General features: G+C 46.6%; 6 protein-coding genes across 6 annotated transcripts; 4 read left to right on the forward strand and 2 right to left on the reverse strand.

Moving 5' to 3' along the window:
• Positions 1-1,212: 1,212 nt before the first annotated feature.
• On the forward strand, positions 1,213-3,242 carry N7446_003805 (uncharacterized protein; the record flags this gene model as incomplete). The annotated part of the gene is made up of 2 exons (XM_058512554.1): positions 1,213-2,188; positions 2,254-3,242. The coding sequence occupies 2 exons, from the start codon at positions 1,213-1,215 to the stop codon at positions 3,240-3,242; spliced, it is 1,965 nt and encodes a 654-aa protein (XP_058373883.1).
• Positions 3,243-3,481: 239 nt separating this feature from the next.
• N7446_003806 (uncharacterized protein) lies at positions 3,482-4,181 on the forward strand (the record flags this gene model as incomplete). Its single annotated transcript, XM_058512555.1, has 2 exons — positions 3,482-4,108; positions 4,152-4,181. 2 exons carry the CDS (start codon positions 3,482-3,484, stop codon positions 4,179-4,181), a joined length of 657 nt encoding a protein of 218 aa, XP_058373884.1.
• Positions 4,182-6,452: 2,271 nt separating this feature from the next.
• Positions 6,453-8,344, forward strand: N7446_003807 (uncharacterized protein; the record flags this gene model as incomplete). The annotated part of the gene is made up of 7 exons (XM_058512556.1): positions 6,453-6,572; positions 6,635-6,657; positions 6,713-6,887; positions 6,947-7,555; positions 7,641-7,803; positions 7,870-7,992; positions 8,097-8,344. 7 exons carry the CDS (start codon positions 6,453-6,455, stop codon positions 8,342-8,344), a joined length of 1,461 nt encoding a protein of 486 aa, XP_058373885.1.
• A 910-nt stretch (positions 8,345-9,254) lies between these two features.
• Positions 9,255-10,786, forward strand: N7446_003808 (FAD-binding oxidoreductase; the record flags this gene model as incomplete). The annotated part of the gene is made up of 3 exons (XM_058512557.1): positions 9,255-10,268; positions 10,348-10,614; positions 10,667-10,786. 3 exons carry the CDS (start codon positions 9,255-9,257, stop codon positions 10,784-10,786), a joined length of 1,401 nt encoding a protein of 466 aa, XP_058373886.1.
• A 943-nt stretch (positions 10,787-11,729) lies between these two features.
• N7446_003809 (cytochrome P450) lies at positions 11,730-13,617 on the reverse strand (the record flags this gene model as incomplete). The annotated part of the gene is made up of 7 exons (XM_058512558.1): positions 11,730-11,918; positions 11,984-12,118; positions 12,193-12,393; positions 12,448-12,861; positions 12,929-13,192; positions 13,258-13,349; positions 13,398-13,617. 7 exons carry the CDS (start codon positions 13,615-13,617, stop codon positions 11,730-11,732), a joined length of 1,515 nt encoding a protein of 504 aa, XP_058373887.1.
• Positions 13,618-14,144: 527 nt separating this feature from the next.
• Positions 14,145-15,322, reverse strand: N7446_003810 (uncharacterized protein; the record flags this gene model as incomplete). The annotated part of the gene is made up of 3 exons (XM_058512559.1): positions 14,145-14,491; positions 14,555-14,861; positions 14,936-15,322. The coding sequence occupies 3 exons, from the start codon at positions 15,320-15,322 to the stop codon at positions 14,145-14,147; spliced, it is 1,041 nt and encodes a 346-aa protein (XP_058373888.1).
• Between the last annotated feature and the right edge of the window lie 505 nt (positions 15,323-15,827).

Genomic DNA, 15,827 nt, shown 5'->3' on the forward strand with positions numbered 1-15,827 from the left:
CCTACTAAATCACAATATAATCGGCAGCTTTACTCGAGAAAGAAGTAAGCGAATTACGCGCTAAAACGAAACGAAGAAGCGAAAAAGGACTCGGTCTAGAAGGCAAATAGCTACCGAAGAAGGCCTCTTAGTTTTAGAGGTCTCTACCTTAGTAATACAGCCTAAGCAAGCAGTTTTAGCACAAATACCCCGTGAGGCAGGATCGGCTCCGGCACCTTTACAGCCAAATACGAGAGCCTTACCGAAGTGCAGTATATGTGGAATTCAGGGTCATAAATTGACTATATGTCCTGATAGAACTCGTTTTAGCTTATTGAATTTAATGGCATTTTGGTTAAAATAATTGCATTTTAATTATTTACATAGAGGGAAGGTGGCCACTCGGTGGTGGTGGCCGCTCGGTAGTGAATTACGTTACACCTAACGGATTACATAAGACCAATTATGCCACTCGACTAGAAGATTATAACAACCGTCGGGACACCCGATTGTACGTTGTAGCGGTATATATACTAGGCCCTAGCATCCGCCCGGGACCACAGTAGGAGTGGCTGCCTGTTAGGCAGGCACTACGCTAGGCAGCAGGGAGATGAGCTGCTGCGACTGCAAATAGCTGGATCTCTTCATAGAGATTAATATCGTCACACTTGTACCTCAATCCAGGGTTCAAATTTGCGAGGGGTCGGGGTAAATGAAATCTACTACTACTGTATAGATCATGAGATTTATACAAATTTAACTTCATGATTAGGTCTAGCTGTCCATTAGTGTTTATATACGCTTTACAGTCGTTCTCGAAATCGGCTTGACCAGTACGCACTCAATCACTCTCTTCGGGCCCCACCGCCAAGGCCTTAGCGCAGATCAATTATTGAGCGGCCCGCATTAAATTGAGGGGTGCAGTAAAATGCGCTGTGTACAGTTACTCCACCTAGCCACGTAAGATTACACTATCTGTACGACAGGAAAAATTCGTGGAATTCCATGGAAACCTATAGTGGATCTCTGCAAAACAAGTGGGGAAGGCCGTCTGGTGCCTGTTCAGCGCGGGGCTGAGCTTTCGCGGCTAACTGTACCTCTTTTATCTACCATGATACTTTCTCATTTTCGAGAAATAGTGAGCAATCCATCAATCTCTCATACGTTTTTCAACTTCTCCGTGACATTCTTTTCAGGCCATGGTTTTTTTGTTGACCGGACCAGATCATAGACATGCCTTGTCCTCCACGAGAAGCATTCCAAATTGGTTGGATCTGTGCCCTGCCGATCGAGGCTGCGGCAGCTAGGGAAATGCTGGATGAAATCTTTGATATTCTTGATTTCAACGACACGACAGACTTAAATACCTATACATTGGGCCGAATCGGCAAACATAATGTCGTGATCGCCTGCCTTCCCACAGGACAATACGGAACCACATTAGCCACTACCGTCGCGAATAATATGGTCCGCATGTTCTCTAGGTCACTTCGGATCGGGTTGATAGTCGGTATCGGGGCTGGAATTCCGTCGGCTACTCATGATATACGTCTTGGCGATATTGTGATTAGCTACCCCGAGGGAACCTGCGGAGGCGTGCTTCAGTATGATTTGGGGAAGGTCGGGGTAGGTGGTGTATTCCGCCGAACTGGCTCCTTGAACAGTCCTCCTAGGTCACTATTAGCAGCAGTCAGGATGATGAGGGCTGCTGAGCTAACGGATGATCCTCGCTATCCGGAATATCTCATTAGCGCGATGGGAAGAACCGCACGAACTCGGAAAAACTTTGCCCGACCGGATGCACAATATGATCGACTGTTCAAGCTTGAGCACGATCATCCTCCGACTGCGAGTAGCTGCGACACATGCCTGCCAGAGTGGGAGGAGATAAGAACTAAACGTGAGGATAACAATCCACAGTCACACTATGGTATCGTTGCATCAGGGAATGCCGTCATCAAAAACCCCCGGACAAGAGAGCAGCTTAGGCTAGAAACTGGGGCATTGTGCTTTGAGATGGAGGCGGCTGGTTTGATGTCGGACTTCCCCTGCATTATTATCCGCGGTATTTGTGATTACGCCGATTCACACAAGAACAAGCAGTGGCAAGGATATGCTGCCTTAGCAGCAGCATCATATGCCAAAGAGCTGCTGGGATATGTACCTGAGGGCCACGTTTTGCAAGAGAATTTGGTGGTAGAAGTGTATAGTAAGTATAATCTGCATCAGCTTTTTCCTCAACCAAGAGTGGTTCTCTCACGTGGTATTGTGCAGATAAGTTGCAAGAAGAAATTGAAGGCGTCAATAAGCGCTTGAACCGGGCATACGATCAACAAGAACAGCACCATAATGAACGTGGAAACCCACCAAATGTGGACTACGAAAATAAAGATGATACCAATAGCTCAGATGTTGGTGACCAAACTGACGTTGAAAGCATTTTCTCAACGGAATCTATTTCATCTTGGGAGTCCGAAATCACGTCAACCGCTATTTCTGAGCTGGCTCGTTTACTCTTAAATGATGACCAGTTGATGGGTCTATATTCAACGGCCATCTCAAAGGTCGGCTCTGAAAGATTCCAAAGGAACTTCTCGCGTATGCTTAAACGGTATGGCTGGGATTTAAATCGTGAAGCATCTAATGAAATTCAACGCGAAGCGGCACATTTTGTTCGGTTGTCCGCACGGCGGACAGCAATCGAAGTCCGCATATATCTCATGGAAAATAACCCCGAACTTTTTTTTGAAAAGAAACCGGAAGCAACTCGGTTGGAATTGGCTCGGGTAAATGAGTGGATAGAGTCACATACAGGCGGTCGCACAGATCGGAACGCTGATGGCGACGAGTCGTCTGTGGACAGCGACCCAAGTGATTCGGAATCAACTACGCTAGCTACGCTTGAGAAGGTTAAGGAATTCTTGGTGTCAACGCACGCATTTCTCAATCTACGGCACGAATTTCAACAGTGGTTGGAGGGTAAAAAGAGAGATGGTCACGGGACTCAAAGCGAGAAGAAAGATACGGATTACCTTAGTATTCAGGATGGCTGCCAGGTGATGGAGGCTCGCAAGCAGGTACTAGCTCCAGAGCATTCCGACACTCCGGACTTGTCCTCAGGGGCTGTCGGACACGATATGCAGCCTCTACCCGACTTTGTGGATTTTGGGGATTCCGATTCATCCAATGAGAACGACTCAGTCTTTTCTGCTCCTGTCTCTCCCTTCCCAGCACCGAATCATTGGAATCTGGAAGAGAAATAAACTCGTTGCTCGTTCGGGAGTTTGCAAGCCTGCTGCATGAAGATGGCATTGTGCTCTCGCTCCTTTTAGTCGGCGTATCAAAAGAGCTGATTGGATTTGAGAAGATGCGAAACAACTTTCGGAGATTGCTGAAACATTTTGCGGGTAATCTCAAGGCAGATATCCTCAACGAATCGCACCGAGACCTCAGGGGCTTTGTAAGCTCATATTCAGCCATGATAACGAGCCAGCTCTTTTCCATGACACCTATCGTCGAAGAGCGAAACACCGAACCTCATGTTCCAGAGGCAGAATATAGAATCGCATCAGTTGAAAAACGCCCAGTTCATAAGAGGAAAGTGGAAGATTATCTTCAAAATTTGCACAGGGGTCGCCCTGCTCCGCAGACAAGTGAAGCAACCGAAGTATTCAATCTTGATGATGAGGAAAGTGACCAAGACTCCGTGGCAGAGGAAGCTGGCGAAGATGAGCCATATGAGGGATCTTTGCAACACTTGGATCAAATGAGGCACTTCATTTTGGAAAGCTCCGCTTACCAAATCCTTCGTCGTCGGCTCGAAGAGTTTGTTAAACCCTCGCTATACTCTCGGCTTCGAGATCTGGTGACAAGGTGGTCAACTCCAGAACATAAGAACCATGGCGATTCTGCTCGGTATAAACTGCGGAATCTTGTGACAGAGTTGCAGCACGTGAGTCCCCACGAGATTCATTTTGAACATGATCAAAATATTTTCCGAATTGTTAGGTTCATCAGCCGCTATCAGCATATAGTTGAGCGCTGGACTGGAGAGCCCTGGGATTGGTGGCCATTGCCTCGTTGTCTGAGACCACTAGGGGAATCAGAGACTCGGTTACGGTGGAAGTGTGTGAGTATTCATTTATGTACACCCCTTCACAGCATAGATCTAGGCTCTAATCGATGATGCAGCCATGTGGTGAAGAGCGATGGGCAGAAGTACCAAACACCTTTGTTAAACGCCTTCAGTCCATTATCAGAAGACTTGCCATAGACACCACGGCTACCCGAAATACGCAACTTCCCCCAGAGGCACATACTAGATCTAACCCGACCTCTTGCAGCCCCCCAAACAATAGTCTAGTTTCAAACAGGATTTCCAATCAAGATTATGGAAGGCAGCAGCCAGGCGGTTCGTCCTCTAATCCTTCACCTCATCGTCGACTCTCGGGACTCAAGGCCAATATCGTCGACATGAGCATCACTCGGCACCGCATCCTCTTCCTCGCAAAACAAGGTGGAGATTACAGACTCGCACAAATCTGTGTGAGCAATTTAAACTGCCATACCTTCTTCAGCATAATGAAAAAAGAGTATTTCCGCCTGAGAGGTTTACTACGGGGCTGTTTCAGCGTTTGGAGGTACTCTCATTGTGACTTTTACAAGGTGAGTGCCGTTGTCCGATACTCCAGGGATGTTTGTTGAGTATAAAAATCGCAGTTCGAGAAGTTCGATGACCACGAGTTCGCACTCAAAATCAAAGATTCATTCCCTGACCATGCGAACACCGATTACGAGTATCAGCCAAGGCCGATGGACAACATCCCACCAATCTCCGAGCACGAATTCAAGAAACGTTTCTACGCTTGTTACAAACCACGACCACTACTTCACCTACACCACAGATGTAGAAGGCTGGGGGCCCATTCCTCCGACATTCTGAAGTTCCTCCCAAAGAAAAGAACTGAACTAGAAGAAGCAGGCGACAAGAGAGAAGACTTCTGGGGGATCTATGCGCGCGAAATCATCAGTCTACGTTGGATCATTTTCTACAATTTTGTTTGTGTTTCACCTTTGCTAGCGTTCTTCGTGGCATGGATTGTACCCCAAGGGCATGGCACAGATTTGCAAAACCCATCTATCCCGCTTTCCATAATGGGTTCGATGCTTTCTCTGTTTTGGAGCATATTTCTCAGCAGTTTGCAGTTTGGAAGATCCCATTGAAGAGTAACGGAAGTCTATCTTTTTGCGAAGCGGCTAGTCGCGGAGGAGGGTAATCGGCGAGAGATATGGGGTTGATGTTGGTATAGCTCAGATCAGATAGCGAAGCTGGAGTGCAACCAAAGTTGCTAGGTGCTGGTGTATATCGCAACGTATCGTCCTACATGTCAAACGTTTCACTTGGGTGAACGCTATCTTCATCACGCATAATGAAAGAACCGGGCATCATCCTGTATCCTGGGTCTGACAAGAGACTTCTTGTTCAAGCCTACACCTACCCCTGCCGAAAATGCTGTTGTTTTTCCGCAAAAAACAGAAGCCTGGTCGAGACAGCAAATTACGATGATATCATCTGTGATATAGCAATATCTTGAGCTAGAGAGATATCGAGAGTTAGGAACGGTAAAAAAAGGGAGAGGTATGCTGTGAAGCTTTTGGTGGAGGTTAAGTTGGCAGATCTGCTACAGTAGGACCTACTCGACTGACGGAATTCCACGGTATTCCACGGTATTCCAGGACCCACGTGCCATTATAGATCATAGGATGCTCGTATACATTGAGTAAAATTACATATATATCTTACTACGGCTCTCAATTTAAGGTGGCGCGCTCAATAATCTGATCACGCCAAGACCTTGGCGATGGGGCCAAAAAAGAGTGACCAAGAGTGTATCTGTCAAGCCGATTTCGAGAACGACTGTATGAGATACCTATTATCTTATTTGAATCTTAGCCAAGAGTCATTGACAACTTGACAACTCGCCCAAAGCGGCGCGCCTGCTCAGATTCCAGCGCAATGAGCAACAGTTGTTTTGAGAACAAATGACCCGGTTTGCACCCCACGCAGCCATTTTACACAGCGGCATCCGACTCCGTCCGGGCCGTGAATTACTCAGACCTGACTTATGTGGGGTTGTCCGACGCGACTTCATTCCTCGTCGGTTGTCAATGCTGGAAGGGTTGCCCACCAAGCCCTGTTGGGTCATTCGGGGCACTCGCGGAAATGGTATGATGTAGTACGGGGAAATGCATTATCTCTAATGTCCATCCCCGGAAGAGGGCTAGAGGGGTGACTCCACTACTGGAAACAGGTCATGTCTCTTAGGAAGTAAGTATATAGCATGCGCCATCCCCAAATAATTCCTTGATTGACCTGACGTTATTGTTCTTATTGTCATTGTTATTTCTTGGTTCTCTTTCGTGAATTGATTGAATTGCTCAGGCCATTGACCCGAATCTATACATCTTTCAACATGTGTTCCACAACCTCCCTGTCAGATCCAAAGGAGTACCAGAAGGTCTTTCACTGGGCAGGGACGCAGAAGGACGGGACTGTCCCTTCCTACGCTACCAGACGTAATGATCTTTATAAGGTGGGAGAGAAATATTCTTATTCAAATACTTGCAGTTGCTAATTGGTATTGATTGCAAACAGTACCAAGCCGGGTTTGGTAATGTGTATGTGTACCAGCTACATAGAGAAATTCAATGGCTGATGTGGCGAAACCAATAGCTTTGAGTCAGAGGCAGTGCCTGGCACTATTCCACAGGGGCAAAATAGCCCTCGCAACGTTCGATTTGGCCTATATGCCGAGCAGATCACGGCCACAGCCTTTGTTGCCCCGCGTCATGCGAACAAGAAGGCGTGGCTGTACCGCGTCCGTCCAGCCGTGGCACACCGGGGCTTTGTATGTGCTTGAATTTAGATCGGAATAGAACACCGGAACTTCTAATACTCATCAACCAGACCGAGCTCCCAGACAACGAGGACACTGAGTCCAACTTCCTGCCGCTAAACCCCCGTATCCACGTTTCACCCACCCAGCTAGCATGGCATCCTTTCGAAATCCCTGATAACAGCAGTGGCGAGATCGATTTTATCTCTGGCCTCAAGACCATAGCCGGCTCCGGCGACCCCACCCTGCGCGAAGGTATCGCGACCCACGTCTACGTTGCTAATGCTAGTATGATAAAGAGGGCTTTTGTGAACTCGGATGGTGAGTTCCTGATTGTGCCGCAGCAAGGTGCCCTAGATATCCAGACCGAGTTTGGCCCTCTTTTTGTCCAACCCGGCGAGATTGTTGTGATTCAGCGTGGCCTGCGCTTCCGCGTAGAACTCCCTGATGGTCCGTCTCGTGGTTATATTCTCGAAATATGGGGCACCTGTTTTGAGCTACCAGAGCTGGGACCCCTGGGTTCTAACGGTCTGGCGAATGCTCGCGACTTTTTGAGTCCTATTGCCCAGTACGAGATCACCCAGGAGCCATGGGAAATTATATATAAACTAGGTGGGAAGTTCTTTCGGAGTACTCAGAACCATAGCCCGTTTGATGTGGTAGCCTGGCATGGCAACTATGTATGTTTTCTTCTCATGTTTACTCCTGAGCTCTTGCACTGTCTCATTTGTATTTCAACTCTTCGCTGACCGACCTCTATGGCAGATTCCGTATAAGTACGACATGACCAAGTTTGTCAATGTAGGTTCCATCTCCGTGGACCACATGGACCCTTCGATCTTCTGTGTGCTCACGGCCAAATCGCGCGATATCACTGCTCCACTGGCCGATTTACTGATTTTCTCGCCACGATGGGACGTTGCATCTCGTATGATACCCCCAAAAGAATTTGTGATTCTAAACCATTCCTTTGTGTGCTGACCACCCACTGTAGATTCTTACCGACCTCCCTACTACCACCGTAATGCCGCCTCTGAGTTGATGGGCCTCATCTATGGTGATTATGGCGGGCGTTCTGATGACTTCAGGCCAGGCAGCGTATCCTTTGAATGTGGCAGTAAGTATTCCCGCAGATACCCTCCTTTCACCCAGCCACGCTACCTCCGCGTACCTGTACATTTTTATTTTAAGCTAACACTGATTTTCTTCTTCTTTCACTAGTGGTGCCTCATGGTGTGGCTTACGAAGAGTTCAAGGCAGCCACCGAACATGCGCCCCCAGTGACGCAGATCTCCGAGGGCTCGATGGCAGTCATGTTCGAGTCCAGCCGTTCATTCACAATCACAGATTATGCGTGGAACAGTTCGAAGAAGCATGAGCACGAGCCGAAGATGTGGGATAACTTGGTGGATAATTTCTCGAAGCATTCCGACGAGGTGGCGGCGATATTGGCGAAGACGAATGAATAGCCTGTCAGTCTCATGGGAGACTAACTCCTGCCCCAAGCTGACTACTTCTGACAGCAAGAGATCTGTCGCTTGACGTCTAATTTGCGTGTATGGACTTGAGTCTATTTTTCAGACAGCAGATATGATATAGTCTCTCCTATTTTGAGGATTAAATTAACGATGCATTTCACCCCCTAATCAATCTTATTCCATCACATTAGAATTACCATGCGTGAAGCCTCTGGATTTTAGTGTCTTTCGGTAGACTATTTTTTACGAAACTACTAATTCTAAATTCTTACTGGATTTTGGCTCTGGAAATAAAATCGGCGTCGTTGGAACTGAGGTGATATTATTTCTATTTTTCATTCCCATTGGTTGCGAGAGAGAACTCCAAGCTGGACCTTGTGTCTTCAGAGGCAATCATCATGGATTGGGTGAACAACCTTCGAAGTAGTATGCCTTACAGTATATTACCGTAAATCCATACAGTATCATGTGGGGGGAATGCACTCTCACGGAAGTCGTTACAAATGTTTGCTGTAATACAGTTTCACATGGATGTGGGGTGGTGAACTTCGGCTCCTTGGGTTGGGGAACGGTGACAATGGTGGTGCTGACTTGTCCAGGGAATAATCTGAGTTCAAAGATAATTTCCAAGATCGAATTTTCTAATGAAGCTCAAGATTGGCTTAATTACGCGTCCATCCCTTTCGTAACGAAGTTTAACTAGTACCATTCGCTTCACAGGGGATGCTTTAGGGCCGGGGGCTGGTGGCAGTTTCTATGCACACACCCACAGTACGGGCCTTCAAGTTGACCCACATGGCGCTGAGGCTTTATATAGACGGTCAAAATACCTAGTGTCTACAACAAAAACTAGCAGAATCACATTTCCCCATTGTTGAGCATGTGTGCATCTTTTGACTCCATGAAGTGCCAGGGCGTGACCCAGGGAGACCCTGAGTATGAAGAACTTCGAACCCGATACTTTCATGCACGTGTTCCAAAGGCCAAACCGGCAAAAATATATCGACCTCGCACAACGCTTGACGTAGCGGAGATCTTGAAGTATGCGCGCTTAGCCAACACAAAAGTCGGAGTACGATCAGGCGGTCATTTGTTCGCATGTTGTTCGCTGCTACCCGATGGCGTGTTGCTTGACACATGCCACCTCAACCAAGGAATTGATTACAACCCCCAGACACAGTTGGTGGCTTTCCCTCCAGGCGCCAGATCAAAAGAGCTTGCCGAAGCTTTGACTGCCGTGGGAAGATTCTTCCCATTTGGACACTCGCCGACCGTTGCGGCGGGAGGATTCCTGCTTGCCGGTGGGCAAGGATGGTTCATGCGTGGCTGGGGATGCACATCAGATAGATGGGTCGAGCAGATGGAGATCGTAACAGCGGATGGAGAGATTGTGCAAGCGAGCAAAACGCAAAATGCGGAACTATTTTGGGCCGCACGAGGAAGTGGGCAGGGCTTCTTCGGAGTTGTGACTAGGATCTGGGGAAAGACAATTCCAACCCGTCGATTGTGGGAGAGAGTGGTAGTATTCGATTGTACGAAATCGTTCTCCGGTATCCTTCATGCTTTATTTGAGTTGACCGACTGCACTCCCAAACACGGTGTTGAGGTTGCCTTCGCGACCTTTCGACCAGACCGCGATGATGCGAGTCTTGGAGAAGAGGTAAATGACAGGCGCGTGTTTATGGCGGCCAGCATTTTGGCCTTTTCGGATACCTTTGCGGAGGCGAAGACTCTGCTAAGCCCGTGGGAAAGTTTGCCTGAAATTCTAAGTCAGCACCAAATTACGTCCATCCCGTTAGCAGAACGAACGTGGAACGAGTTATTCGAGGCTCAGGATAGACTTAATCCTTCAGGAAATGGGGAGAGGTGGCAATGTGATAGCATCCTTGATCACCCAGAAGTGGACAGAGAACAGGTATGAACTGATGAACGATGATGATATCTAATACGTGAATTCGAGACTAAATTTGCTAATAAATCATGCTCTATATTAGTTAATTAAGGCGATCAAGCCAGCTCTGTGGGATCTACCTACCCGCCGTTCAATTGGGTGCATATACGTTGGGAATTACAGACCTGACGAAACAAACCAAGCCATCAGTATTCCGCAGAATTTCTATATTGCCTCGATGTCTTGCTGGACGGATCCCTCGTGGGACGATCGCATGAGCCGTTGGATGCGTGAAGTGTATACACGAGCCTCGAAAGTTTCATGCGGGCAATACATTGCCGATTTTGATGCCAATCAAAGACTGACGCCTGTGAGATTCAAATTGACCGGATGAATTACCATGAATGCTTACAGTTGTTTAGGTTCTTACTGACTCTGCCCTGCAGAAATTTCTTGCTGTCCGTCGGAAATGGGACCCAAGGGAGACGTTCATTGGCTATCGCGGATTCAGTGAATTGACCACAACCCCGGCGAGTTTGTAATATAGATATGCCTCTTGTTTCTTCATAACCATTCCGTTCTCACTCTACCCGAGGAGAGAACACACAGATTATTACGCTTACAGCTAGAAAGATACCTATATATGCGTTTCCTTCATCCCTTATTCAAAGCCAATAGCTGCAATGCGACTAGAATGGTCTATCAGGGAAGTTTATGGACGTTGATTTTTGATAAAGTTTGCATCGCACTAGAAGTATTTTGAGTTGAGCCCTCTAAATGGCCCAGAATAGGCATACTCGGTGTATTGGGTATGCTAATTTCGGGAATTGTTGGATCAATACTAAACTATGTTCATATCCCGAGGAAGTTGATACCTGTATTAGAACTTTTCAAAATGAAAATATCCTCCGCTTTTATATGTGGTGTGAGAACCTAGAACAAAATCAATATGTGTGGTATTTGAACGAAGGTACTAAAGCTAGAAAGAAGAATAGAATAATACCGCGGATAGCCTAATTATATACAGGACACAGTTGTAAAATTACGTGCCGTAGAGTCATGTATAAGATCAGCTGACCTGATATCCCTCGATACTGCCCAGTCATCCTAGATCATCATATGTGGGACTTACTTGAGAATTTGATCTCGATCTACCTTACTTAGCTTTTTGATTGAACTTCTCGATGCCAATGAAAATGATATCTTCGGTGAACGTCAGAGTACATTGAGTTTATATTGAATTTTACAGAGAATAGAACTTCAATTTATTTACTAAACATTTTCCCTCAAACAATAGTTTATTTCAAAGTATTCGGACGATGAATCCCTTGACCCGCGGTAGGAAGCTCAACGGCACTGAGCCTCTTTCAAACATTGAGTACAGTGGAAGTGGAAACTTTCTGCAGGGGAAAAGAGCTAAAGATTCTTTGTTGATATCAAACTCTGGGCCTGACGACGAGCCAAACATTGTTGCCTTGAAGATGATCACTTTTTGCGTAACTGAACGCGACATTGAACATCCAACTGTTTGACGAACCAAACATTGTGGGTCTTTACCGGTGCTTCGGGATTAACCAACTCAAAGTCGAAGCGCCTAATGAGCTCTGGAATCAATTTCCCAATTTCCACCAAGCTAATATTTTTGCCAATACAGGTCCGCGATCCAGAGCCGAACTGTAATAAAAATATTTTGATTATACATTAGACTTGTCATTCAGTAGCAAAGCAAGATCACTTACAGCCAAGAAATTGCGCTCCATTTCGGAGACGCCGGCAGGGTTATCCATCCACCTCTCTGGCCTATATGAATCTGCATCGTTCCCGAACACAGCTTTATTTCGGTGTATGACCCATGTATTAACACCCACAATTTCCTGTAGTGGTAGTTTTAGTAGAGTTGAACCCCCAGGGGGGAGAGGAATAGAAACTGAAACATAGTTTAGCTTACTCCTTCAGGAAAGAACCTGCCGCAAAGGGTTGCCCCGCCTTTAGGAACAACTCGAGCCAGCGGTAAGCCTGTAACAGGATGCAGACGCATGCTTTCTTTTATACATGCTTGTAGATATGGCAAAGCTTGAGATTCCCGGAAAGTGATGGCGGGAAATGATAGTTTCCCCTGGTCATCGGCTGTGTCTATCTCGTTGCGGAGCTAAAGACGCAAATATTAGGTGGAAGCGTATGAAAGTCAGGTAGGAGAAAGCACCTTTTGATAAACGTCCGAGTGCTGGCATATTTTGTGCAAGATAGCCGTCAGAGAGATAGATGTTGTATCCGATCCCGCCCCAATATTTGTTATACACGTTGTGAAGATATCCGCCTCACTGATTTTGTCCGGATTTTCACTGTGCATATTGAGCAGTCTTTTGAGGAATGGATCCGAAGAATCAGCTGAAGATTTCTCCCTAAACTTCCTCTGGCCCTCAGAAACCTGTTGCAATGTGAAGGCTCCCAGATGCGCGATGCCATTTGATGGAAGAAGAGCAAGCATTCTAGACAAAAAAGGATGCAACTCCTGAAAGATCCCGACTTGGGATGCGTATACAAGGTATGAGTTAAGAGATGTTATGAGTGAGTTTTGGTCTGTACCACTATCGAGGAACCCAAATCTTTTGTTGAGCTTCAGCGTATCATTAGCCAACGGTCTTGATAGTAGTTATGTATAGTCTACAAAAACCCTCACTTACAGTGATAAGACCAATCACGTCGAACGCGTAAAATTGCATCCAATTCTGTAAATTGAACGTCTGTCTAGACTTGGCAAACTCAGTGAAACGTTCGATCAAGACGTTGGTACAATCGGCAACACAAGACTCCATCGGGATTAAACTGCTCATACTGTAGAGCGATGCGACCTTTCGTCGATTTTTTGCGTGGCTCCTAGGGTCTAAATCCGTAAAGAGATCACGAGATTCGGAATTCGGATTCGAGCTGGCGAGATACCATGGTGCCTAAAAAATATTTCAGTATCTCACAGGCTTTGAGAATTGTATTTATCTTCTGCGATTAAGAATACCTTAACGAAATTTGACGAATGCGAGTATATTGTGCGAATTGCCTCGGGGTCATTGAGAGAGTATTGCCCAGGTGCTATACGGATGATTGATCCTAGAAAGCGATTAATTCCTGCTGGCGCCAAGAGAAGAATCGGCTTACCGTAAGATCGGTGAAGGTCAATGTTTTTCATCTCAAAGTCTCCCATGCTCACGGCTCGCAAATACCACAGCCGGGTAAATCGAGCCCAAAATGGCCCTGGGACATCTCGGAGGGGATGTAACAGTGCTTTGGTGATGACAACTAAGCTGAAAATAGTAACGATAGCCGCGGCAAGCAACCACGGTTGCGAAAAAATGGCGTATCGAATTGTGTTTCCCATGGCTCATAATCTAGCTGGAGGACACACTGCCAGATTATACTCAGGGGTATATAGAGCCACAACATCTACCCCACACGAAATACCCCGTACTTCTGATATGCGCACCAGCATTCTGTGGGGGAAGCTGTGAGAATAGTTGGCTCAGCCCGAATAACAAGTAAACCCCAGAAGAGCATTGCTCCATAGTTAAGTGGGGTAAATAGCCTTACGGAATCGCGACCTGGATTCGTGAAGGACACCACAAATACTGCTCACAGAGAAGGACACGAAACTGAAAGGGAATATCCGTTGATAAGTTGCCTGCACCTGCACTTCATAAATATCATGGTGTTTCTGGACACCCTTTTACGACTTTAATCAACGGAATCTCAGAGAAATCTTAGCATAATCCAGATATAGCTTGACATGGAAACCGATAAACAGGAAAAATATCCTTTTTGGTCGATATGATTAAAGGCTATATAGCTAGGACTCCAATTCCCGCCCATTCGACGAGAAAAGAAGGACTAGAATATGGTAGAAGTAGATCATGGAAACTTTCGTTTTTGGTAGTGTTGCCGGAAGTCATATTGAAGCGCATTCGCCGCTTTCCTCTGTGCAGCACCGACTTCGGGGTCCATCTCCGCTTTCTTGCATGTCTTCAAAAATTCGTTCTCATCAAGAGCTGTCTCCGGATTTTGCTCAAACAAAAGTCGAATGTTACCGGTGGATACCGGATTCACGACTTCGTTGTACTTCGCCCGGCGAACAGTGTCATATACGTCCAAGATGCTATCCCCAGCCTGTCCAGAGTGTATACCTTCTAGACAATCAGAAAGCCCCCCAACATCCACGATCCCGCCCGTCAATCCCAACCCTCCGAAGGGGTTGCATACTAGAACGAAAATTAGTTTTGTGAGCCTAAGCAAGCGTAATCAGCTGGGCCAATATCACTTACAATGTGCTGCATCAGCAGCCAATAGACACCGCCCGACCCTCATTTTCTTAGCAAGGCGTTGGTGCACCTTGTAAGGACTGAAATTAACGATTGTGTAATCATTGGGATCTGGATTGCCTGGCAAGCAAGCCTTGAACTTTGCCGGCTGTCTGGCCTTGAGCTCATCAAAGCTTAAGCCTGGTACTTCTCCATATGTGACGCGCCATAGTCCATCCTTCGTGATACGCGCAGCCATATACCAGTGCTCCGGGTGAATGATAAAATTGGAATCCCAATCAAATCCGTGTTTTTCAAATGGGTAGTATGTCTGCCGATGAATGGGTCTTGTTAGCGAAATATTCCCTAATCGTGATATAACGAAAAGCTTTGTGATCAACGTACATTAGTAGCAACAACCTGCTGTTCCCAAGTATAACCAGGGAATTCCCAATCTCCAAATAAAGAACGGCGGATCTGGCTGTTTGCCCCGTCGCATCCGACAATGTATTGCGCCTCCAGTTCCTGTGGGCCGCTAGGTGTTTCTACCTCTACCCACGCCCGTTCTTTATCCTGGCCTACCCCAATGACTTTATGCGAATATGATATCTCGACATGAGGCAATTTGGAGATTTGGCGCTGGAGAACAATGATCAGCTTGTTCAGTGGAAGACATATCATGGGGTCAGAAGGCAGTGCTTCATTTCCGACAGCAGGAATCCCGGCTAATAATTCACCATCAAGCTTTCTCCAGGAAGCTCCGCTAGGTGTGAATGCGCCTTCAGCTTCCATATCTTCGAGCACCCCGGCCCGACGCAGTTCGTAGACAGCTGGCGGGGAGTAATGGGTGGCACGTGGGCGATCGTCCAGAGATTCTGCAGCTTCAACAAGGCGTACGGGTATTCCTTTTTGCCCAGCATGAGTGCTAAGAGTAGGCCACTAGGGCCTGCCCCAACGATAAGAACGAAAGGATTCGACATGAGGTCTAGTAATATTTGCAAACAATTCGATGAATAGGTATGCGATATGAGGAGATTTTCGTTCTTTCGAGAAGCAACGTCGAATATATACTAATACGACAACACTCACAAGCTTGAGGGGTTCACTCGGGTCATTTTTCTTCTTTTACATATTGGTTTAGATTGACCCGACGGATAATACATCTTCGGATGCTTTCCTGAGTGGGGGATAAACCTGACGTTGACTACACCCCACATACATGCCCTTACTGTGAAAAGAATTATCTTGTTATGGTAAATCATATGCCCACCCGAGAAGCTCTACGATAAGAACTCTC

Source organism: Penicillium canescens (genome assembly GCF_028828765.1).
Source record: "Penicillium canescens strain IBT 15451 chromosome Unknown utg000003l_segment0_segment0, whole genome shotgun sequence".
NCBI lineage: Eukaryota > Fungi > Ascomycota > Eurotiomycetes > Eurotiales > Aspergillaceae > Penicillium > Penicillium canescens.